The sequence below is a fragment of the Callionymus lyra genome, chromosome 16 (genome assembly GCF_982586985.1).
Source record: "Callionymus lyra chromosome 16, fCalLyr1.hap1.1, whole genome shotgun sequence".
NCBI lineage: Eukaryota > Metazoa > Chordata > Actinopteri > Syngnathiformes > Callionymidae > Callionymus > Callionymus lyra.
Genome location: NC_141833.1, coordinates 2,226,812 through 2,252,513, shown reverse-complemented (window position 1 = coordinate 2,252,513; position 25,702 = coordinate 2,226,812). Strand labels below are relative to the sequence as shown.

At 37.6% G+C, this 25,702-nt stretch overlaps 3 protein-coding genes across 4 annotated transcripts in view; 2 read left to right on the top strand and 1 right to left on the bottom strand.

Moving 5' to 3' along the window:
* Positions 1 to 7,703, bottom strand: part of ctnnd2b (catenin (cadherin-associated protein), delta 2b) — an 89,329-nt gene extending 81,626 nt beyond the window's left edge. For both annotated transcript variants that reach the window (XM_087810714.1, XM_087810713.1), the window contains exon 1: positions 7,467 to 7,703. The gene's annotated coding sequence lies outside the window, so the exon portion shown is untranslated. The remainder of the gene's footprint in view (positions 1 to 7,466) is intronic.
* A 7,129-nt stretch (positions 7,704 to 14,832) lies between these two features.
* LOC148063203 (cAMP-dependent protein kinase inhibitor alpha-like) lies at positions 14,833 to 17,719 on the top strand. The gene is made up of 3 exons (XM_087811254.1): positions 14,833 to 15,053; positions 15,348 to 15,533; positions 15,604 to 17,719. Exons 2-3 carry the CDS (start codon positions 15,377 to 15,379, stop codon positions 15,675 to 15,677), a joined length of 231 nt encoding a protein of 76 aa, XP_087667380.1. The 5' UTR covers positions 14,833 to 15,053; positions 15,348 to 15,376; the 3' UTR covers positions 15,678 to 17,719.
* Positions 17,720 to 18,294: 575 nt separating this feature from the next.
* urod (uroporphyrinogen decarboxylase) lies at positions 18,295 to 24,946 on the top strand. Its single transcript, XM_087810798.1, has 10 exons — positions 18,295 to 18,439; positions 19,775 to 19,887; positions 19,962 to 20,041; positions 20,631 to 20,693; positions 21,611 to 21,808; positions 21,875 to 22,036; positions 22,282 to 22,416; positions 23,369 to 23,469; positions 23,586 to 23,652; positions 24,562 to 24,946. The coding sequence occupies exons 1-10, from the start codon at positions 18,417 to 18,419 to the stop codon at positions 24,724 to 24,726; spliced, it is 1,107 nt and encodes a 368-aa protein (XP_087666924.1). The 5' UTR covers positions 18,295 to 18,416; the 3' UTR covers positions 24,727 to 24,946.
* Positions 24,947 to 25,702: the final 756 nt, after the last annotated feature.

The following is a 25,702-nucleotide window of genomic DNA, read 5'->3' as shown; positions in this document are numbered from 1 at the left end:
TGCAATTGCTTTTTACTGCGAAAACCACACAAAATAGATCAAATTACAGCACCAAGAACAGCTGTTTTTCAAGAACACATTAAAAAAACGGTGTCTACAGCATTGCTAGAAGGAATGAAAAAAAATGCAAGGTGTTAAACAAAGAGGCTGATGAGCTTTTCAACTACACAAAGGACAAGTTATTTCTAAAACCTTGAAACGTCCGATGGTTAGGATTGTGATGGCGCTCATTGATGTTTGCTATGTTTGGTAAATGCTTTCAATTTGTGGCACAACGCTCCAGTAACACAACATAGTCGGTGGAAACCAGCAGTTAGGGAGCCACTCTGACTTTTGGCAGGTGAAAATAGCAACTGAAACAAATGCGATTTTCATCACTGAGTCTAAATAAAACAAGCAATTTTCTTTTTATCCTGCTATTGTCTTGCTTTTTCTATTTTCAAAGAAAATCTTACTAATCTTTCATGTAGTCCTGCAGTTGGGTCAAACAAGACATATTTAATAAGAGGCATGACAAGACACATGAGAACAAAGTATCATGACCACATAAAATACATTAGATGGACTTAGTAAAGATCTGAAGAAAAGGGTGGGATGAATGACTGGAATAGAAAAAAGACAATAAAAAGGATTGACAAAGGACAATAAAATAAGTATTATAAAGATTAGAAAAGAAAATAACGTCAAATGAAATTCATTCTAAATTCATGAAATCTTCTTCACTTAAATGTCTTCTTTACTAAAATGTTGTATGTATTTAAAACACATGGTTTACATTTAGGATTAAAATTGAAATCGGGTGTATTTGGATTTCAATGGCCGTCGGGCCCCTTTATTAACCTTTGGAAATTTTTTGGAGCTGTTTTTGGACACATTTACACACAGCGACGTACTAGTTTATATATAAAGATGATGTCTTTGTTCGTTATATCTCTCTGGATATCTTACATGACATTTCATTCAAATTCCAATTTATATACAGTATATGCTTTAAGAAAACAGCAAAAAAAAGTCCTTAAAATGTTTGCTGCAGTCTAAAGTGGAAGTGCTGAGCAAACCTTTAGGACAAAGCGGAGCTTAGAAGCAGTCAGAGTTCTGGATCAATGTGAGTCAAGTGAATGAAGAGGCATTTAAGTCAGACAATACTGAGCAGCGTTGGCCTGACGCCACTTCCTCTACACGTAGACAAACACACAGGCCCAAATACACACATGCAGAGACCCACGCATGCATGGACACACAATCATGCAGGCGAGCAATTGCTCTCACACAGCAAGAAGTTAATTATGGCTGGAGGTGCAAGACGCCCTTTTAAGTCTTCAAAAAGTTTAGCTTTATTTTAGGATATTTAGCATTCAGTTATGACCATCTTAGGGATCAGTATATTGAAACTTAAATTAGGGGTTGATTTACTAAAAACCTTGTCTTCATGTTGTAATTTTTTTTTTTTAAATGTCTCACTTTACACTTCAGAAGCAGAGGAGGGAAATTTTTAAAAGAAGGGAAATTATACGCAGACAAAAATTAAATCCATGGATCTGTTACTGCTTATCCAAGGTCGGGTAACATAGGTGACAGCCAGAGGAAAAAAGGCCCAGACTTTCCCTTAGAAACCTTTTCTCTCTTTTCTGGGAGAATAACAAGACAGTCTCAAGACCACCAAGAGTCTTCTGGTCTCCACCCCTTGATAAAACATTTGTGAATATGGTACGTACACAAACACAGCAAAACATATTTTAACTGTAAATAATAATTTCTCATGTATTCATTCATTACAGCCAAATAATGGTTTTACTTCAAGTCAAGATACTTTACCAGCTCTTGCAACAAATATTCAAAATGGGTTTAGAACTTAGCAGAAACACATTTTTGATTAAGGCAATTCAATTCATTGTTTCAGTTAACAGTATGGAACTCAAAATACTGCATACAAAATGTATTTGGTGACCCCAAAAGTCAAATCCCCAAATGACATGCATAAATTCAAATTATATATGTGCATAAAAAAACGTAATGACACAAGGAAATATGTTTCAACATGAAAATTTATTTTAAAGGAAAATCTTGTCTTTAAACAACGTCTTATTTTGGTTTTGATTGCTCTCTGCTGACACGGTCAGGATCCTTCTGAATGATTATGCAACCGGGGTACATTTCACTCGCAGCACCTCACACAGTCAGCTAATTGATGGTCATCCCCGCTGACCTTCACTGACACTCAACAAGAGACATCGTCATGGCAGCGGAGTCATGCTCATTATGCTCCACAATGGTCACCTTTGTAAGGGCACTGACTGCACCTGGCTGACATCACAGCGAAACCCTGGTTCCTTGTCGCTATGGAAACAACAACTTGGCAACTACTTCTTGGCAACGTTCCACTCCGCTGGGGATTGATTGGGAGAGGAGTGCTGTGAGGGGTGGATTAGGAGGAGTATTACGCCTTTTCCACACAGGACAAGTTGTGGTGTCTGACCCACTGCCCAGGTACGTCATAAGAACATGACAGATTAAGACAGTACATTATCACATGTCCACGGATCCCAGACGAGGTTTGCGAGCTCCAGAGGTGTTCAAGAAAGCGTTGAAGTGCACACTCAATGACAAAATTACACTTGGAACAAGCAAGCATTTACCCTCTCCAGTGCTTCTCGGAGCTCAGGTCAGGGAAGAGGGAAAACCACTCAGAAGATAGAAATGGAGAGGCAAAGTGCAGCCACTGACTGCCACCGTCCATTAGTAGTAAAAGCTAGAATCAAAAACAGAAACAAGGCTCTTTTCAGGCCTAAAATTTGTTCGTGTTCATCATCAGCGTTGCATCTGCGTTATCTTAAAACATAGTTAGTTAAAACAGGTCAAAGATTTTAGGGCAGTAGGTTCTTTCACAGGTTTCCTCCTAAAAAAAAACAAAACATAAAGTCCCCAAATTATTTAAATGCTCGGGAAGAAAACATTACTGTGTATTTACCAAATGTAACTCTATGAATAGGTGGAGAGAGAGTAGACTGTGTAAGATACGGAAGTATCATCCGTGATGTCACCTGTTTCTAACCAAGGTTTTGAAGATGCTTTTGGGGTCGTGGTCATCTTGGATACCCTGTTTTCCTCTTTAGCCAGACTCTGTTTAACAGGCAGATTTTGGGAAGAATTGTTATTGGGTGATGAATCTCCGCACATTTAGTTTAGGCTAGTGTGAATAATACGGTGTAAATCAAGTCAAACACGGCCCTTTTTAGTCAAATTCAGCAAAATCAAAAGCGAAAATTCCATCCGTCAATTGAAAGTAGTGTTTATGGCCTAAGCTGTTTTTTTTTTAATACTGTATGATTTTTTACTTGGTGTGACTTCCTGTCTTTCAGCAGCCAGACGCTTATTAAACTTCAGCTATTTTTGAACTTTCTTATTGACCACACTTAATACTAAATGTTGCCTGTCAGTTATTATTGCTGCCGATATTTTAAACAAGAAATAGCATGTCAAAGAAGTTCAACTGTCCTCATCATACCTTGCTTTGCTAATTTCTGTATTTAAAAGACCCGGAGAAAAAAGATGCTTGCTAATTATAGCTTCCTTTCCTTTGTCAGACAGTATTTATGCTTTTCTCATTATCTTTTGCTTTGAAGTAAAAAACTCAAAGAGCTTCAAAATAAACCAAATCATTACGCTGGGTCACTAGAAGCAGTTGGAGCAGTTTTTTGTATAGTGCATCTCTTATGTGTTTCGCCTCTAAAAGGTTTGTATCCTCATGATTCTGTACATGAAGGAGGAGCGATAAGAATCAGACTGACCTGGGAACATGGCATTGTAGTCTCTCAAGGTCATCGACAGATAATCATGTCGGGAGAATGAATTGCTGTCAAACTGGCTGTAGATTGTTTCGGTACTTGCTTTGTGATTCTGGTGGTTGGCACACATGAAAAGCACATAGTTATCTCAGGTGTATCACTGTTATTACTTCCATGAGGTGGTTGTTTACTCACTGTTTGTTTACCGGTGTAAAAAAAACAACAACAGAATACTGTTTGTGTGAACTCTCCTCAAGAAAGCAAAGGACTGGTGTGCCAATACACAGAAACACACTCCAGCACCAAACAACAGTATATTTTAGTATATTTACACAAAATTATACCATTCTGTAAACTTTTAGATGGATGTTCATTGTTCCAAACATCATACCTTTAAATCAGGAATGCGAGGTATCATGAAACATGGTGGTGAAATCCTAGTCTGATCTAAATTAAAGTGTATTATTATTATCAAACATTAAGTATTCAACCATTTCACATAAACGTGTCAGACCCTTTTAAGAAGACCCTAAAGACGCAACCTTTTAATGTGACTCTTTTAATCAACAGAAGTGAATCATTTTAAATGAGCGCAAACATATTATTGCTCGTTGGCTTTGAATCTATGTAATGGTGTTCATCAACGGAGCTTATATTCCTTAATCTATTCAGAATTCCCTCATTAGCATCTGCCTGTTTCTACTGTACAACCACGAGCTCTTCTGGGAATAAGAGACAGGAAACAACTTTGAACCTGATACAGCCTGAAAATACTGTTTCAGAAGTGGGTCATAGAATCCTTCCTACTTATTATTTGTCCGGCTCCTATACATACTCTTATACGTTGTGTCTCTTGGGATTATAACAGAAGTCATCGAAGTACACGGCTGTGGCAAACTACTCACACGCATACAAACTACTCACACGCATACAAACTACTCACATACAATTCATTGATGCACTATATTTTTTAAAGAGTTGGGGCCAGTGTTCAACTGCTCTTGGTTCTGTGCTAGTCAGTAAAAGATCATATCAGATAAAACAGATATTCACCCACTGCATCCACTACGGACAAATATTTCTAAAATAAATGTAATCATAACCTTGTTTACTATCTATAAATGCATGTGATACTACACTACTTGGATGAACCGAAAGTGGCTAGGTTTAGGAGAAGTCTCTGTAAACATCAGTGTGTCCATAAAATACATATAAATTATACTAGTTTGCAAATAAAACTGGCACTGTCGTGAGTATCTACTCATATTCCCTCCACTAGTGGAGCCAATCAAATTGATTGAAGACACAGGCTTTATGTGGCGTCACATGGCTAAACTAGAAAACATGACTCAATCCTCATGCTAGTACCAGCTACCCTAGGACTCCAACAGATAAACACAAGCCAACATATTTCAAGTCAATGCGAATGGAAAATTCAATTGTGTGCCACAATACTTGAGTTCAGGTTGATTTATTTCTGCTTTGAAAAAAAATATAATAAAGGGACGACCACGTTGCTGTAGACAGTTTGTGTCCACAGATGTCACCTATATTTTTCACCTGAATCGAGTACTCGCTGGTGTGTGAGGAAGAAGACAGTGTGAGAAAAATTAAGTTGTTCTGAAGGACATGGAAGTTGATGTGCTGCAAGAAAGATAAAATAGTCACTACACATTATACTTAAACCTTTCTTTCTTGATGTTTCTCAGTTCCACATGTTTTTTACTATTTCCATTTTTTTTTAAACATCATTACTTTGTTTTAAAGAAGGACAAGAAGGACAAGTGTTTTTTTTAATGCCCCACCATTAAATAACAAGTGACAATTCTCTCTTGTTTAGGAATAATTCTTTAATAAGTAATATTGAGATTATGAATTGTTAATATAACAAACAAACCAATGCAACACTTTTCTTTAAAACTGTTTTTCTTCTTTTTTTTTTTTTAACTTTTAGCTGGACTCCGGTTAAGATAAGCTAGATAAATCAGTCCTCTCTACATTCATGTACGACCTTGTAGAAAAAAAAATGTTAAGTGTGAAGAGGAATAGAAGTTCTCAAGAATTAAAGCGAACTCTTAACAATGCTTGAACCTCCTCACTTTTACTGCTTCTCACATGGTTGCTGTGTCACTGCTCTGTTCACAGAAAACCATTGGTAAAGAAGTAATAAAGAGGTTTACACTCTATTGTTACCCAGAGCAGCTTAACAGTTCCCTCTATACTGATTAATGAAGGAGAGTAAAAAGTATTATATAATAAACTTGTGTGCATCATGAGAGAATGGGAATTTGGAGCTTTAGTCAATGAACTTCTCCATTAGAATTCATTGAGAAATGAAACCAGAGACTATGACAAAGCTGGGTGATATAAAAGTAGAAATGGGCTGATCATCATATTATGGAGTTGGCTTTTGGCCTAAAAATGAATGAGAGGCTTCATTAAAATAGTTGCTCAAATCCAAACGTTATATACAGCAAAGAGTTCAATCTAGTGGTTTCTAAAAATGAGGACGATGCTTCATAAAAATAAAAAAGTGAATGATATATATTGCGATTGTAACTTATTGGATATGCATTTATGACATGGTTGATAGAGACGTTGATGGATTGTATTAGATTAATAGACAGATCGTGCTCACTGTGGTGTGCCATAACTAACACTGGTAGACTGCTGCTTCCAAGAAAACAATCTTTAAAATACCCAGCTCGTTGAACTGTTGCTTCACAAGATGTTTATGAGATAAAACTCACTGGCTAAATCTTCATAAAAGCTTGTGAAAACTCACATATTAATTGGCACATTTCAAAAATGATATGCTTGAAAACAAATGTAATATTTGGGATTTGAAATGACTTTCACTATCATATATATTTATTGTATGGCTGTCAAGAAGGGAAAACAGAAAGACTGTGATAATGGCGATAAACTCAGGCATGACAATAAAAGGATTACTGTAAGAAAGTCAGCCAAATATCAAATAGATGAAATCACAACGTCTTACCCAGTAAGTGCATAAGACAGGGATACTAGCCCTGCAAATGTACCAGGTTTACACCTTGAAATTATGGACATTTAACTTTCTGCTTAAATCTGTGATCTGACACTGACTGTTGAATATTATGTGTATTTAGCATCTCAAAGAGGGGGGGACACGAGGCTGCTAGTTCGCAGAGAACAGGCCTAACTGCTGCCGGGTCACAACCACAGACCACTGACAGTCAGACATGAAGGCGCTCTGGTGACACAGTGATCTCAGCCATGAATGAGATTAATCTCTCGACAGAGGAGGCAGAGCCAAGGGAGTGCGAACACACCACAGCTCCTAGGATAAACATGCAGATGTTCATGCTCTTCATCAGCATCCTCCTCCTCCTCCCTCGCTCACGTAAGACGCACCACAATCCCACACCGACGGCTGTCAGTCGCCATAATCTAACGCATACATCACTGAAATTTAGGTCAGTCTAGAAGTAAGTCCTATTTCAGTCATCCTTCCTGCGACCCCCACACGGACAGGCCCGGATGAAGGAGGGGGTTTCCATGTTTGATCGATGCGAGAGCATCACTACCACAGCCCTTTAGCCAAACACACACGACAAACGGGCGCATCTCGGGGAGAAACGACAGATTTTGTGGCTGAGGATGAGAGGATGCTGGGAGAGGGATGACATTGACGCTTACTGTAGAATCAGCTCCCGCGGGGGATGGAGCCTCCGGTGTCCTCGCGACTCCCCTCCTTTTCCAGCGTGCGACGTTTTCCCCCAAAAATTCAGACCAATAAAAGCAGGATGTCAGTCATTCCATCGGCAGAATTGTTTGTCGAGCAGCCCTCGTGCGAGAACGCCCCGGCTCCCGACAAGAGCGGAGGCTGCCAGGGGAAGGAAACGAGGATGGATGGAAGGAAGGATGGAAGGAAGGAAGGAGCGGCCAGCCGGAGCACTGCGCACAGGAGATGAGGCAGCAGGAGCGGCAGAGGTGCTCTCTCTCTCTCCCCCTCCCTCGCTCTTGGAGTCTCTCTTCCCCTCTCTCTCCCCCTCTCTCGGTGTCTCTCTCCATCCCTGACTGGACGGACTGACAGACAACGCGAGCAGCAGCGGCACCAGCAGGTGATGAGAGGAACTATTATGTTAGTGAGATATAATCGTAAAAGAAAAGGCACGTGACCTACTGCATAACCACAATCTGCCATATTATTAGGTTTTATTAAACATTTTTAAAGGTTGTATTGACCTATTGATTCAACTGTGACATTTAAACGTTTAAACATAGGTATAAATAATGTTTATTTTAGCATCTAATTTCTTGATATTTACAGCAGTATCTGAGAAAGATGTGTGAAAGGCGATCAAAAGTTTTCACTTCGATACCGGTTCCTATGCAATACTTTTTTCGAAAGCAATTTCATAAGATCAATTCTAACAAAACAAAAATGACATAACGATATTTAGTTGAATTTTTCAGTTTGGGGTAAATTTCCAGTCCTACTGAAAAATAAACTTGTAATTTTTAATGCAAAAAAACACTTGAGAAGTACTACTACTAGTACTACTACTAGAAAGTAACAAATCAATCTCAGGTTCAATGCCTTCGTCTCTTTTTTCTCCCTAAAAATCAACACATTATCAAGTTTTGATTATCGAAACTAAGCATGGAAACGCAACGCAGGTTTTGATACTCTAGACTTTAGACACTTGGTACTCTGTGAAGCATTTCAGCTGGTGCCACAAAAGAACCAAAGTTCGACACCCAGCCCTGTTCGTGTGATACCTTAGGTGTGGGTAACAGTGAAACCCCTGCGAACCGTAAGTAACCTGACATTGAAAGTGTCTGTCAGTACTAGTGATTCTATGGTAGTGGTGTCAAAACAAGCTCAACAGCTACAGTATTTGTCAGTAAACAAAGGTAAGGTTTCTACCATTGTGGGTGTTCGCGGGATGGAACCATAACCTGCAGGTTCAAAGACCTGGTCTCCTATGGCTGTTAAAAGAGAGAACCCCTAAATGGTATTGTAGACAAGGGCCCAGAAAGAAACACAGATAAAAACAGTACACAGAGTGAGACACGATGAACTGAGGCTGAATTGGAAATAAATGAGAATACTTTGAGAAAATTAACTCACCTCTGATGAAAAGGGTTAATGGGGGAAAACTAGAAAAAAAAAGAAAAAAGTTTTTTCTTTGATGTCAACCCAAGAGTTGAGACAATCTATGAAAATCGCATTCAGATGAGAGTTGCACGATACAAGACACAAGTAGGTCAGGTGCATTCTTTTTGGGGGTATTGTAAACTGTTATGGCCTTTTGATGCTTCTTGCTACACGTTAGCAGCATTCATTATTCATTTCCATAGCAGTGACCAAGGCAGAGACCAAATATACCTAGATAAAGAGAGGAGCTTTAGCAACATTTATGGAGAATGAGGATTTCATCATTCATACATTGAAATCTGTCTACCATTTTATGCTTACAGTTTTAGATTTCAAAATCAAAAAGGTACCAACGTTATCCAAAGACATAGTCATAGTAAAAAGTAAAAAAAATTGTAACCATGGATACATCCAAACAACTTTCTCTCTTAACATACTTTAGATCTTAGATCTTAGAACTATGTTCTTTATCTTTATCTTTAGACTTTGATTGTGTCATCTTGTTCTTTCTCTTTATGTTCTTGTTTTTGTTTTATTTTGATTTATTTTTTTATAAAAAAAAAAAATTTTGGCTATTGGAAAAAAAACAATTTCCCGAAGGAGACCTCCTGAGGGATCAATAAAGTTTTACCTTACCTTACCTTACCTTACTTGCTGAGTCGCCAGGGGGACACTATGCTAAGAAAGTCAAGAAAACAACTAACTTCATAGACACCTAAATGTTGCTGACTCGGGTGCTGAAGAGTACTGATATGTCAATGAAGCTTCATGAAGCATCACACTCTTTTAATAGCCTGCTAGATGGGGTTTAATCTTTGTCCTTGAGCAAATATTTTATTGAAACCTTCCATAATTATTAAGCTAAAAGCGCTGTCAACTGAAGTCTTATTAGGCTGTACGAACATTCAAGGACCCGTATTCTTATTTTCAGAGCCTTTTCAGATCTTTTGAAAGACTATTCAATTCAATTCAATTTTATTTAAAGTGTCTTATCATAACAAAGTTATCTCAGGACACTATACAGTTGAAATAAGACTACAGTTGATTAAGGAAAAATAGATCCCAGCAATTCAACAAAGAGCAAGAAACAAAACACTGTACAGTGAGCTGTACAGTGAGCTATGGCGAGGAAAAACTTCCTTTTAGAAGGCAGAAACCTCGAGCAGAACCAGACTCATTGTTGACGGCCTGCCGCTTTGACCGGCTGGGAGGAAGGATGGGGGGGTAGATAGATGGATAAGGAGAGGAGTGAGGGAGGATATAGTGAGAGAAAAGAGGAGAGTGTAGGAGAGTCCATGGGGGTGCTGGAGAGAACTCGGGATCTGATGACGTGGTGAAGATCCTGGATCAGCAGCAGCTCTGGAGGTGGATCCCTGGATCAGCAGCAGCTCTGGAGGTGGATCCCTGGGGCTCCGGGAGAGAATTAAAAGGTGTGGGTTTGGGACAAATGTATACAATACACAGGTATACAGACTCCGGTGACGGTGAAGATATATAGAGGGGAGGGCGGGGGGGGGGGTTGAAATAGCCAGGCCAGAGGGCACATACCTAGCACAGCAGGATCCAGACACGGGGGCCCAAGCCGCCGGTGAGAGTCCCCCGGGTCACAGGGGGGCCACGGTTACACTACAGGTAGACTACAACCAGTTAACATTTACTTTGTCATTAATTACTGGTTTAGGGTTGTGTTGATATTACAAAATGATAATTCACAAAAAAGTTTAAAGGGTTTGCTATAGGCCAGTTATGATGTCCTCTAATGTGATACTGAACCCTGAGTATATTATGCATCAAGTGTCTGAAAGCAACACCTAATTGGTGACATGAATAAAAATAAAGCAAGAACCATTTATTAAATCCATGGGTGCACTGCGATCATCTCCATATTTTCTTCTCTCCTTTTATTGTTCTCTTCTTTTCTTCCACTGATCTCCTTATTCAGTCGAGCGTGTGCTTTTCAAATGCCGGAGTCAAAGGCATCACTGGCAAACTAAATATTGAACACATTGTTCTTGCACGCACCATTTGCTTCATTATACACAAAATGGTTTTGACTTCTCCTTCTAACTGTTCAGAAAATCTGTGCAATCATATGGATAAGCTGATGGCAGCATGCACGAAAATGAACTGTGAACATTCCCTATGTATTCATAAAGCTAAATGAAAAAGTTATGATGGAGACATTGGGTTATCAAACCTCCAACATTCTTGAGCAGTGTAGTTGTAATCTGATTTTATTGTTGAACTATGAATGAACTGAGCAGTTAACAATGCAATAGCAGTTAAAGTTTGGATCAGCATGAACATCTCTTTTCTCCTGGAGGGAAAAAAAATCTTTTAGTACATATGCCAGGCCTATAGAAGTATATCAGTGCCATCGGAATATTGAATGGTTGAATTAATCATTTCAAACATTGAATTATTTTTTGAATGAATTAAAAAATCTGTATATTGAAAGGTTGCACGTGAAAGTTCTGTCTATCTTGAAAAATAGACACATCAATTTTGGAATTTATTTGGAATAAAAAGAACCCAAGGATACGTAAAGAACTTCTGCAAAGGTCAAAGTCACATGGAGGGTTGGCTTTACCCAATCTAAAACACTATTATTGGGCCACAAACATCCGTATTGTTGAGTACTGGATCAACTTTGAGGCGTCTTACAATCCCCCGTCTTGGATATCTATGGAAGCTGCATGTTCCAAACCAGTTTCACTGTCTGCCCTGATACATCCTTCTGTTAACTGTCCCACTTATCCCCTATTAAGAATATTATAATCAAAAACACCTTAAAGATTTGGACTCAGTTTAAACGTCATTTCAATCTTCAGTCAATCCCCATCACTGCTCCCATCATTAGAAACCACATATTTGCCCCCTCATTAGTAGACGATGCATTCTTGACCTGGTCAAGATGTGGGATCAACACTTTTAAAGATCTATTCAAGGACAACACATTTGCGACCTTTGAAGAATTATCAGAATCACACTCTCTTCCTAAACAACACTTCTTCAGATATTTACAAATCCGTACTTTTGTCCAAAACACATTTTCATCTTCATCACATTCCAATGATGAAGAGCTTAATAACACATAACTACAATAGAATCCAAAATCTCACTTCAACATCTCTGGATGGGATCAAGGCTCTCTGGGAGGAGGAGATTGGGGAGATCATTTCTGTGGACCAATGGGACAGAGTTCTGAAGCGTGTTCATACTTCAAATATTTGTGCCAGACATGGACTGATCCAATGCAAGATTGTTCACCGCACACACTGGACTAAATTGAAACTCTCTAAAATATACGACCACGTTGATGCAGTTTGTGAGAGGTGCCATAATGGAACAGCTAACCATCTACACATGTTTTGGTCATGTCCCTCTCTGAACATCTTTTGGGAGAACATCTTTAGGTCATTGTCAGAGGTCACCGAGACCAATATCGGACCGAATACTTTAACCGCTTTATTTGGTATTTCTGATCTACCTCTAACGAAACTCCAAAAAGATGTAGTAGCCTTTGCAACATTACTGGCTCGACGCCTCATCGGCATATGCAAGGACAATGCACTTGACTGTCACCTCATGAAAATCTTTTCTATTATTTCTTGTTTATGATAAATGCTTGTTTACATTGTCAATGTCATTATCTACGGGATGTGGGGTGGGGTGTGTGTATGTACGGACCAGGCATGTTTTGTTTTGTTTGTGTTTTTCTTTCTTTTTATTGTTGTTTTGTTTTTGGTTTTTATATTTTGTTTTTTGTTTTAGTTCTTTTTTATCTTTTCTGTTAATTATACAAGTATGTATCTTTACATCTTTTTTTATGAATATACTGTATATGTTTGAGTGTGTGTGGATATATATATATATATATATATATATATATATATATATATATATATATATATATATATATATACTGTATATATATATATATACTTTTATTTTTACAGCTGCAAAAATGTTATTTCCTTTCTTCTGATGGACATTTTCTTCTTTCATATTTTTTTTTAATTTTCTCTGTGCATCATACCATTTACATTGTTGAGCTGTACTGGTTGTTTTATGTAAAAAATCAATAAACAAATATCTTAAAAAAAAATTAAATTAAAAATCGAGTATTTTAAAAATAGACTATCTATTTTTACACGTAGGGTTTGATATGCTTATTCCAATAATAAAAATACATGTTTTTAATTTAATATTTCAAAAATTCAAAGCCTTTTAAATACAATATTAAAAAATGCAAAGCCTTTTTGAATCAATATGAAATGCTGGTATAACAGTGACACTAACTGAGCTACTTGAACTCTCAGCCAATCACCTGATAGCATAGAATCACTGGCGCGTCAATTTAGGGGTTTTTCCCAAGACAAATTGTCAAGAAGGTACTTTCCTCTAAGTGTCTCTTAGTTGTCTTCTTAAAAATCCCAAAAATACACCATCCAAAAAGAAAAGTGTTTACACTTGAATTCAAGTTTTAGTTAAATCTGGTTTAAAAATGAAAAGTATTTTAACAAACAATCTACTTATTATTCTGTTTTTTTCCCCTGTTTTAATTATTTATTTATTTTTAACTTTTCTTAACTGCAAATGTCAGCAATGACACTGACGAATAAAATGTGTCTGCTGCACACAGACAGGCTTGTTGTTTATCCCTTCATGACACTAAGGGATCAATGTCGCGTTGGCACAAGGCTGAATGTAGTAAATTTGAGACTTGTTGTAGCTGCACAATTATTGAGCAGGGAGGGTAACTGGCAGTTGACCAGATCGGTGATCCGTGAACAGGCACAACAGCGTCCTGGTTCCAGTAAGCAACTGGTCCATCAAGCTAAGACACTGAATGGAATTTCTACTCTGTGTAGCAAACCAAGTACAGAAATCAGATGTTGTGCCGTCCATCAGTGCAGCAGACCAGGTTAAGATGAAAGGTCACAAAAATAAGGATTGTTTTTAAATGTCAAGAGGCCCCTTTTTTGGTTAAAAAAAACAGACAGAAATGTAACCATACTTAAACTTGATTGGCTTTTTTACGGCGGAAACGTGATGTTTGTTATGCTATAGCGACATCTTGTGAGCAGAAAGTGAGTTACTGATGATTTACCCATATAATATTTAACCAGACCCAACCACTTTACTGAACAACACCTGCATTTTTGTTTTTTATATTGTACATTACCAGACCTGAAACTGAGATCCATATTCTTTATAATAGAACATAGCCAAGTCGCAACATTAGGATTTATAGTTATATACTTATTTTTTTCTCAACTGACTACAGATGTCTGGAAAAATGAAACCCATTGTGTGCTACATTATTTAAGGGTATGTTAAACAACAACGGAAGAAGGGAAGGGAAAGCACAATAAATCAACAATGTCAACATGTTTTTCAAGGCCCCTCAAATAAACCAGCTCACTAGTGTGTGGGTGTTAAAGAAAAGAAAAATGTTCATAACAATGTTATTACAATTAGGTTGAGTCAGTCAGACTTGGACTGCCCTTCTACTGATTTAAAATGTCTTCAACACATTTTTATTCAATAGGTTTAAATTTAACACATAATTCAAAACGTCCATGTGTCTGTGGTGCCGATTGATGTTTTTCATTCAAGATTGTTCTATAGTTTATATTTTAAAGTTTTTCAGAGGCTTGTCAACTTAGGAAAGCAGTATATATATTCACATAATTTAAATTTAAATGTAATGTTTATTGTATTTCGTTTCACGATTAACGGGTCAATAACTCGTTCATTAATTTTCTGAGGATCAGCGAAGGCAACACACGCGGTGACGCTCGAGCAGCAGCCAATCAGCGCCTGGATACGCCGTGCGGCTGCTTCTCATTGGCTACCGAGGAGGAGGATGATGCTACTGCAGACTAAGGGCTTTTAAACAGCATCTCTCAATAATACGTTTATATTGTCAAGTCATACTTCTCGTTTTCGATCATTGCCTGTCTCCGCTTGAAGACCCTTGTTGTTGTTGTCCATTAAAACCGTGATGTTATTCGCCAGAGCGTGAGATGGACAGACCGGGTGCTGGGAGGTGATGTCAGGCCCTTCACTTGTGTTCCATGTATAACTGCAGCGTTTGATCATCACAACTACTGACGGTAAAAGGTTTTCTTTGACGAGACTAAAACAGCGAAAATAGGTTTACCTCGTTATCTATGTTTGTAGAAGCATTGCTGACTTGCGAGAAAAGCTATCTTGCTAGCTTAGAAACCATTGATCCGTAAGAAACACGTCTAATAATAATATACTAATGTAAATATTTTTATCAGTATTTTTAAGGTGATATTACTGAATATTATTGCTCATTTTTACTCTGAATGTAAACACGGTCTGGATAATTGTGTCATAAAAGAGGTGTTTATTTACATTGGGATGTCACTTTTGTATTGCAGGTATTGTGTGTGAGAGGGATGCTCGAGTGATGTCTGATGTTGAGCTCACCTACGCAGACTTCATCGCCTCTGGCCGGACGGGTCGAAGGAACGCCCTGCATGACATTCTCAGAAGTCCCAGTGACCCGGAGGGCCGAGAGCTTCCCCTCAGTCTGTCTCTGGCCCATCTTCAGATCAGTGCTGGAGGTACACTCGCACATCATAGGTGTAACAACTATACAAACCTTACATCTTTTTTTTCTTTGTGTGCAAACAGATGGAGAGGACATTGAGGACTCCCAAAGATCCCCAACTTCGGCTCAGAGGGAAGCTCAGTCTAGGAACAGCTAAGAACTAAACAAATGAAATTTGCCACTGTGATTGAAACCTCGTCGTCCAATGGAAGGTCTTGGGTCTATGCACCACCACTGCTGAGGCGACTACCTTGTCGCATCCTAGCCACACAAGCTTCAAAGGATCAGGATGCGAACTCTCTTGTGCCCTCTGCTTCACTGTGCATGACGGTGACTGTATCTACACGGATAGACTTTCAGTAAAATGTAAAATGCTACTTTACTTGTTCGAGAATCGTGTGTAATACGGGTCATAGCCAGAGCAGCCAAGTGACATGAACTCTTAAATACTAGTGCTTCCTAAACATTAACCATTCAAAACTTAGTTTTACACTGTAATCTTTTTTTATTGGGCAATATGCAAGAGCAAACATGCAGCTACTTCACCCAGGGTTGTGATGACAAGCTTACCAAGAGTTTTTGTTAAGCTACGTGAACTGTTTAAAAGAAAAATGTGCCATTACATCAATACTTTGGTGTAATAGGCAACATGTCGACACAGATTTGAGTGCATTGTTCAACACTTTGATTTGAACCATACAATCCACAATAGTGTTGTTATTATTATAGCAACATTTCAAGGTATCATTCTTGTATCAGAGGGAGTTTTTTATTTATTTATTTAAAATCAATTCAGGTTTAAGCCCAGAGAGCCACATATTGTAAAAATGAAGCTTCATCACCACCTCTCTACGTGACATCAGACCATCATACGGCATGAACAGAAGGACAACCACTCACATGCAAACATTCACTACTTCAGTTTACTTACCAAATAATCAAATGTACTGTGTCTGTATTTTTTTATAATGAGGTTAACGTGAGTGCACAAAAAAGTACATTTGAAAGTAACCGATTTTACAGACTAACTTACTGCTCACCAGTACTGCCATAGTTTGACTCCTAAATAAGATATTGGTAATAAGATATGCTTCACTCATAATGGAAACATCAACGACGTCATCTATTAATAAAGTATCTAATTCCTTATTTACTGTAAATAATCACTAATTCGGTAAGAGATTCTTAAGAGTCACTTTACTACATGATTACTTGACTGCCAAAAATGCTGTTATCACACATATCTAATACATAATACACAAGTAGTTCATTAATGGTAAATATATGTTCCCTGATCAAAAATGTTACTGCAAATGACTTTCCGGTTGTAAAGAAGAAACTAGTTATTTTACACAACAGTATGTGGATAAATAGTTATGTCTGTTCATTACATTCACATTTTTACTGACTATCAAGACTAAATAAATACAAACATTTTGCGCTCATTCATCACTTTTTCATTTAACCCAGTTCTCAGCTGTTACTTTTATCTTTTATTTTTAACTTTATTTCCCATTAAACACTGTGAACATGATGATAACCTTGTTGCTGGTGGGAAAAACACATACAAAACATATTTTGTGTGTTTAATTCCACCATCAGCTCTATAAGTGGGAAAAGCCAACACAGTGATTTAAATGAACTCGTCAATATTTGAGGTACACTCTATTCAAATGTGGGTGATTTTAATTTCATGACTTGAAAATAACTTTACAAACAAGTTTTGTTTTAGGGTAAAATAATAAAACTAGCTTTACTAGTTTTTTATTTATTGTTTTCGCAATCTGGAAAAAAAAAAAGCTCCTGATGATTGAAATAATTGACATCATGTTTGTTAGCATTTACATCTCCTTTTTATTTGCACAGTCGTAGGTACCTTGATTTCATTGTGTGTCAGTGAGTGTGAGGAAAAAGACTGATGAAATATAAGTGCTGGATATGACACATGTTCATATGTAATAATGTGTACGAGTAGTTTACCTAAATTGCTGTATTCAAAGAAAAAGAGAGTTGTAATCTAAAATGGTTCACGTCTACAATACTGTCGTGCATGTCATCTTTAAAAATGGATCCAGGCCAGCTGTGTTGATTTGTGAAAATGGAACATTCATGATTCTAAACACGGTGAACTTCTGCATGAGGGAAAGTGCATGATTCTGTTGAGTTTCTGTCTTGTCTAGTACATGATTTTATACAAATGAATAAACACGTCACCCTAGTTTGTATCTTTGCCTCTGTTGTTCTTTATTATGACAGAAGTGTGGCTATAGTCAACTCAGCCATTCTCAGTGTTGGACACTTATTTTACCTAGCATGTTTAAAAAAAATGGAATCCTATAAGAAGTTTAATTATTTTTGTGCCATTTTTAAAGAGTAGTTTAACTTGTAGAGAAAATTAAAGCATGTTCATTATTATTGTTATTATTATTATTACCATAGAAAATTTAAATATATTTAGATTTATTCAGTCAAACTTGTGAATACCAACATTCTTATGTTTAAGTTGAATTGATGTAAAGATTAAATATATAATAGATGTTCGCGCTGTTGACTCAATGAACGAAACTTTGGAGAAAATGCTCTCGTGTCGATGTGTCAGTCAAGTGGTAGAGAGTTAGACAGTAGCAGGCTTTGAAAGAGATCAAATAAATAATAATATTATTCGGTAAGATATTATTCGCGAATTTAACACGATAGAATTGGGCTTGTATTGTATTTTATTTTGAAGGAAGAAAGTGCTTCCTGGACAGGTCACGTGAGAGTAAGATGGCCGCCCCCTGAAGCGGCAGCACTTGATAGTTGAAGGGACATCTTGACAGAAGCTGCTCCAGTGACCGAAGAAAGAACTTGTAAGAACCAACGCTTCTCCAAACAGTTGTCATCTTTCCAAAATAACATGAGCAAAGACGACCTAATACTGTAAGTATTCGTCTCTCTTTCAAATCGGTCGTTGTTCCTTGTTATCCAACAAATTGTTGTTATAAAACTGTCACCTGAGTCATTCCTCTTATAATAGTCGTTTTATTATCACAACAATGCATCATTTATTTATGAAACTGCATTACAGACGTTCTTTAATCTCTTGTTCGAATAAGATGTGCATTTTTTGATTTGACATTTACATTAAAATACAAAACATTAATTTTCCTTACAATTTTGAAAAAATAAATGCTGTTTGCCACAGTTTCATGTTGTTATTTCGCATTTAAAATTGGCAAACTTCTCACTGAAACATGTTCATAGATTATAATCGTCCTCAACTTTGAAGGCGCGCCTTATAATACCGTAAATGATCCGCCAGAGGTTGATAAGATTTATCAGTCAGCATCATTCTGACCGTTTCAACCGAATCCTTGCATTGTCTTCGGGTGGAGCCTGCTGTTCTCAGAGATAACCCCACTACTGCTTCTAACAAACCACCCTTAAGGTGTCTTTACAATCAACTGTTTGAACTGAGTTGTGTTACAATTACAGCGTCAGTAGTACACAAACGACAATGGAAATCAGTTTGTTATGTTATTTACCAAGAACTGACTGCATATTATTAGTATGTATGTACTGTTTTACTCCGGTACCGGTCCATGAGGCATTTGTTACATAAATGATACAGTAAATTCTGTTATATTGATTATTACTCTATTAAAGGTGTAGTATTTTTCAAAAAAGATGGTATTTTCTCTTGGGTAACATCAGCCTGTGACTCATTTGACGTCAATACGCTTGTTCCAGCTTTTACTCCAAAAGTTAATCTGTAAACTAGGAGGAAATGTTTTCATATGATGGTAAGTCTGTAAATATAATACCCACATGAAACCGGCTCATGGTGCAAAAAGATGTTGGAGAAAAAATTGGTTTCAATTATTATATCAAAAGGGGAAAATACTGTTGTAAAAACTGCAAAAAAATAAACATAATGGTAACATTTAGGGCCAATCATGGTGGCTAACTGTATTTAGAAAATAAACATTTTAATTTAGTTTTTCTTTTATGTTTAACTGAAAAAGATGAAAAAGGATGAGACAAATACAGTTGTAAGTTTATTGATGCATTCATATTTGGTCACAGCCATCAAACAAATAGTTAAAATTTAATTTCAAGGAAGATTAAGACTCCTTAAACCTTCTGCACCATGAACAATAATCCAGCACAATACACAAGCTATTCAAGAAAAATGTAGTTTGTCCAATTTAGTTTATATAAAGATATATTTATGAATGAAAATAAAACAATATTTGGTTCACTGTTGTCTTGCAGCCCCAAAGACTTCCCTCAACTCCAGAACGACACGTTCCTGCGAGCAGCGCGAGGAGAAGAAACGGAACATGTTCCAGTCTGGTGTATGAGACAAGCAGGCCGGTATCTGCCAGGTAGTCTAGCATTACATCCTATTTTTTTGTACTTAAGTTTCCTTGACTTGTTCCCTTACAAATCATCTTGGCAGAGTTTCGTGAGTTCAGGGCTGGGAAGGACTTTTTCGATACATGCAGATCCCCGGAAGCCTGCTGTGAACTCACTCTTCAGGTGGAGACTTTTTGATGTTATACCTTAAATGTTTAAGAAAATATGATGAAGAAATAACGTAGATTAAAAGAATGAAAGTTGTGAATTAGACTTAAAGCAACAATATGTTTTTTGTCATTATTATTATTATTTAAATTTTATGGTATACCAGTGTTTTAAGGGAAGAATAAATGAGAAGTGGACACAACTAAAGCCATAATCTTTTTTAATTAACAAATCCTTGAATTTGCACTGTTTGGACACGATGGAGAATCTGAATATATATATATTTTTTTTTTGTGGTTATTTTTCTTTGTTATTAAGTGAATATGTTTTCCTGTACACATCGTTTAACAGTGGATAGTTTTCTGGTCTGTTCTGCTCATGGTTATCCAATAAAACTAACAAAAATCATAATGAGCAACTATTTGACTTGGATCAGAATGTTTGTATCGTCGGCAAAATAAACACCCTCTCAGCTAGAGGTGGGTGTATACTCTGAAGTATAATCCAAATAATCTTAAACAAGTAATTGAATATTTGTTATATATTTCTTCCTATCTTGGTTCACCATTCTTTTCTAACAGAATTCTAAACTCCTTTGTTTCAGCCTCTGAGACGTTATGCTTTCGATGCTGCCATCATCTTCTCAGACATCCTGGTGGTACCACAGGTCTGTGCAACTCAACTTCATATCAGTTTGATTATTCAGAGGTCAAATGAGATTATATAGTGTATATTGTGTGTTTATGCTATTCTTGTCACCGTCATGATGCTTTATAATAGTGGCGGCTGGCCCATAAATTGGCTGTTTTATTTATTCTTTATCTTTTATCTTGTATTTAATTTTTTATTATTACTTTTTTTATATAATTGTCAACAATGATGATTTTGTACGTTTGAAGTATTATTTACGCTGATCCACGTTATGATTATAATCTTGGTTTGTCATATTCGGTTTATCTAGGTGAGCTCGTCAGTGACGTCACGTTTCTGTAACTCAGCCAATCATACAGCGCTGCAAAAGCAACAGAGAAGCGTTGTCTCTGAATATAATTTCGGGGCGCTGGTAAAAAGCGCCCCTGGTTGTTAACGTTAGGCTGCAGGAGATCGGTTAGCTCAATTGGTAGTGCGCACAACTTTTTTTGGAAGTTTTGGAGGTTTCAGCGGTTTGATTCCGGCTCTGGAAATTTACTTTTTTTTTGGAGTTTTAAAAGAAAGTATTATTATTTTTATTTGCAGTGTCTTTGTCTGTGATGAGTGGGTAAAAAGTATATCTGATGTCTTGGTGCAGATGTTGTTAAAAGCTTTCCTTTAGTAATATTTTAATAATTTGTTTTATTGTGTATAATATACTGTATGTCCAAGTATAATTAAAATCTTTTCTTCATTTTTATATAAACGAGGAGCATAATAAACAATATTATTCATCATTAGCTTTCAAAGGGTTGATTTCTACATGTAAATAATATTGTTTAGACAATATTCGACTGATTCTGTCAATCAGTCAGAGAAATGTACTGGAAAAGAAGCCCACCTAGGATATTTTTCACCAGCTGCCACTGCTATATAAGTGAGTTGTGGTTTCAGGCGCTGGGGATGGATGTGAAGATGTTGCCAGGAAAAGGCCCCACTTTCACAGAACCTCTGAAAGAGCCTGAAGACCTGCAGCGTCTTCGAGCTAAAGTGGACGTGCAGAAGGAGCTGGGCTACGTCTTCAAAGCCATCACGCTGACGCGGCACAAGATCGAGGGCAAAGTCCCGCTCATCGGCTTCAGCGGCGCTCCGGTGAGCAGCGAAGGACGTGCACGTGAGGGTCGACATCAAGAGTAACGGCAGTTTGTCTGACCGCAGTGGACCCTGATGTCCTACATGATCGAAGGAGGCGGCTCCACCACTCACTCCAAGGCCAAGCGTTGGCTCTACCGCCACCCGGAGGCCAGTCACATACTGCTGAAGATGCTGACCGACGTGATCGTGGACTATATGCTGGGACAGGCGGCAGCTGGAGCGCAGGTACAACACACACCGAGGAACAGTCTTTATGATATCATCTTTTGATGAAACCTTCTTGTCTAAGAGTTGAAATGAGCGAATCAATCAGTTGGACCTGTTGTGACAAATCATATTTGACGTTATTTGTGACTTGAGCTAAAACGAATAAAGTAAATTTTCTTTTCTAACTATTTAAAAAACATGCTTTGTGCATATAAATGTGAAACTGTTAATCATGGAGATAAAACAACCGTCTATTCTTGCAGGCGCTGCAGGTGTTTGACTCCCATGCTGGTATTTTGGGACCAGTGGAGTTCAAAGAGTTCTCACTTCCTTATCTACGAGACATCGCTCGCCGCATCAAAGACCAGCTGAAGGAGGCTCAGCAGGACATTCCCCTGGTGAGACGGTTCTTCAACCCTTTCTCTCTCCTGTCTCCTTTCAAGTGCACACACCAGTTCAATGAATGATCTTTAAATATGAATCTGTTGGTGAAACAATGTAACTAAATCATAAAAATCTGTATAAACAATTTATTATTAAGTACAAACAAGTCACTGTTGTCGTGTGTGAGTGTGTTGGTGTGCGCTTGTTTGAGTGAGGGGTTGTATGCGCATGTGGGAGTATGAGTGTGCAGCTGTATGCACTTGTGTGTGGTTTTGTGAGTGAGCGGTTGTATGCGCTCGTATGAGTCTGTTGTTGTATCCGCTTGTATGCATTAATGTGAGTATGCAGTTGTATGCACTTGCCTGTGGTAGTATGAGTGTGCAGCTGTATGCGCTTGTGTGAGTGTGCGGCTGTATGCGCTTGTGTGTGGTTGTGTGAGTGAGCGGTTGTATGCGGTTGTGTGTTGTTGTTGTCGTGGCAGTGTCAAGAGAAAGAAAGTGTCTAAAGGTTGACCGAACCATGTATGTCCAGCAGCTCTGATCACATGGTTCTCCTGCTCCTAAGGCATATGTGTCTCTGTGTTCTTGAGCAACACTGACACAAAAGACTAGTTCAATCCTTGTGTGTTTGTAAATGAGTGAAACCATCCAAGTGCTGAGTCAGCATGGTCGCCTTGTGTTACCATGGAGAGGAGGAAGACGGATCAGTATAGAAGAAATATATTCTTCGTTTACTGATGATGTGTATGACTTTTGTTTTTAACAAATATTATGTTTCATAGCTGGAACAACTCCCTGCGACTTTCCCACTTTCACATGTGCAACTGTTCGTTATCTTTATATCCTGCAACGAAAATCTCTCTCGAGAACCTTGTTAAACATGGAGGAAGTGTTGCGGTGCCGAGAAGCACCAACAGATGGCGCCACTTCACCAGATTCTTCCTGCTGATGTACTTTTGTGTCACAGATCGTGTTCGCCAAAGATGCTCACTACGCTCTAGAAGATCTGTCCCAGTCTTATTACGAGGTGGTCGGTCTGGACTGGACCATGGACCCACGTGCAGCACGGTAACACACACAGACACACAAAGTTAATGATAAACTGCTGCATAGATTCATAAAATCAACATCAACATCTTCCTGTGGCGTCATCGTGTCTCTTTTGTGCTTCTCTGTGACTGTAGGGAGAGAACTGGAGGGAAGGTGAGTCTGCAGGGCAACATGGATCCTTGTGCCCTTTATTCTCCAAAGGTGAGATCCTCCCTTCATCCTTCTTCTTCGCTCTGACCCTCGCTTCATCATGTCTATTCAAAATAATGAAACATTTATTTCTTTTTGATTTTGTGCATTTTCTTATCCCACTTTAAGAATTTGGCTTTTTTAAAAGATGTACTCATTATGTGTCGACATGTAGTCGATTTATTAAATGATTGTTACTTTATCTTTTTTCAACTTTACCTACATATATTGCCTTTTTTATTTAAATTTAACATCCCTTTTTCACCCAATTTTCTTTTTTTATTATTCTTTCCTTCAAATACTCGTTTTTCTCTTTAATAGTCTCAATGAATATGAATAAGTCATATTGTTTATACCTTTTATTCTTCATATTTTACATTTTATTGAAAACCATCTTTGAAATATTTTTTAATGAGATTATAACATTCCAAATATAAATCTTCTTTCTACTCGAGATGTTTAATAGTAAACAGATTTTATCTTTCATACATTTCCGAATCCAAAATGTTGTTATTGTTGTTTCCTATAATTAAAATGGGATAATAAATGTGAGATTATAATCATTGATAATTCTCATTTCTTCCTCTTTTACTTTTCAATATAGTCATAATTTTACCAATGATTTAATCCTTTCTAGCTCATATTCAAATATAATTATTTTTTTCATATTGATTTTAAGGATTCTTATCCCTTGTGTTGTCTCTGGGTCAAGGTGAACGACCTCCCTGGCTTCCATGAATACATATCCAGGGGTGAAGGTCGATCCTCTTGATCCAGAGACAACACAAGGGTTAATGAGTCACAACAACAGTATAGAAGTCATTTTTCCTCAGCAGATGATTCAATAATAATAATAAGTAAAATATCTTTGCTCAGTTATAGCGATAGCTTTTACCGAAAATGTTCTTCTTGCCTGTGCAGGAAAGAATTTCTGACATTGTGAAGACGATGCTGGAGGGTTTTGGTACGCGGGGCCACATCGCCAACCTGGGTCACGGCCTGTACCCCGACATGGACCCAGAGAACGTGGGAGCATTTGTGGAAGCAGTGCATCAACATTCCAAGCGGATGAACAAACAGATGTAGAGACACGTGTGGGAGAGAAAGAGTTTTATTCTGACAACACTGAAGATGTCAGCTGTTCAACGAGCTTTCGATGATCCGGAGTTAAAGCAGCTTCTTCAGCCTGAATCGGGTCAAGACTCGGGTTGAGATGATCTGAGATGATCTGATTCCTTGTATTACAAACACACTCTTAACTGGATATGCTATCACCTTGAATAAAATGGCTATTTCTCTTCATATACATTTGCTTGATGTCATTCTGTTGGGAACCTTTTTTTTAGTGATGGACTGATCGACCTTTATGAAACATTGTCGCTAGATGTCACTCTTAGTTGTCTAACCTTTGACCCTGCATCATGAAGCTTCATCAGCCCATCACGGCTGGTACAGTCGCCGTCTAGAGAAACTGTATCAATGATGTTTTATTTCAATAGTTGCTTAAAGTCAAAGATTATAAAACAAAGAGTCTAGTGGACTGACGATGCTTCATGAAGCTTCATGAAGTCCATCAATGCACATCAGTAGGAGTCACAGAATATGGTCTCTAGACTCAACCAAGACTGTTCAGAGCTCAAAGACGAATATATGAGAGCAGAATTTAACCATAGATTTTTACTGATGAGTTCCATGAGTGATTCTCAACCTTTTCCAACTTTTCACGGCCCTCCTCTGACTCCTTATAGATGCACCAGGGGAAGCCAGAAATGTCCGGACGTGCCTTTTAGACCCAAGATTTTGTTTTTCATGTGGATTTCTTATGATTATTTTCATTTATCTGGGGATTTGCATTAAAAAGGGATGCGACATGTATATAATAACTGTTTTTTTTTTTTTTTTTTAAAAGCCTTAGTATTGTCTTTAAAACCTGGATATGTTTTGATTTGATATTAGAAATTCTAATCAATTTTAAAAGATCTGCTTAATAACATATGTATGATGCTGGCATGTGACGTAAGCCAATGTTAAATATTCTATAAAATAAAGTGTGTAAAAATTC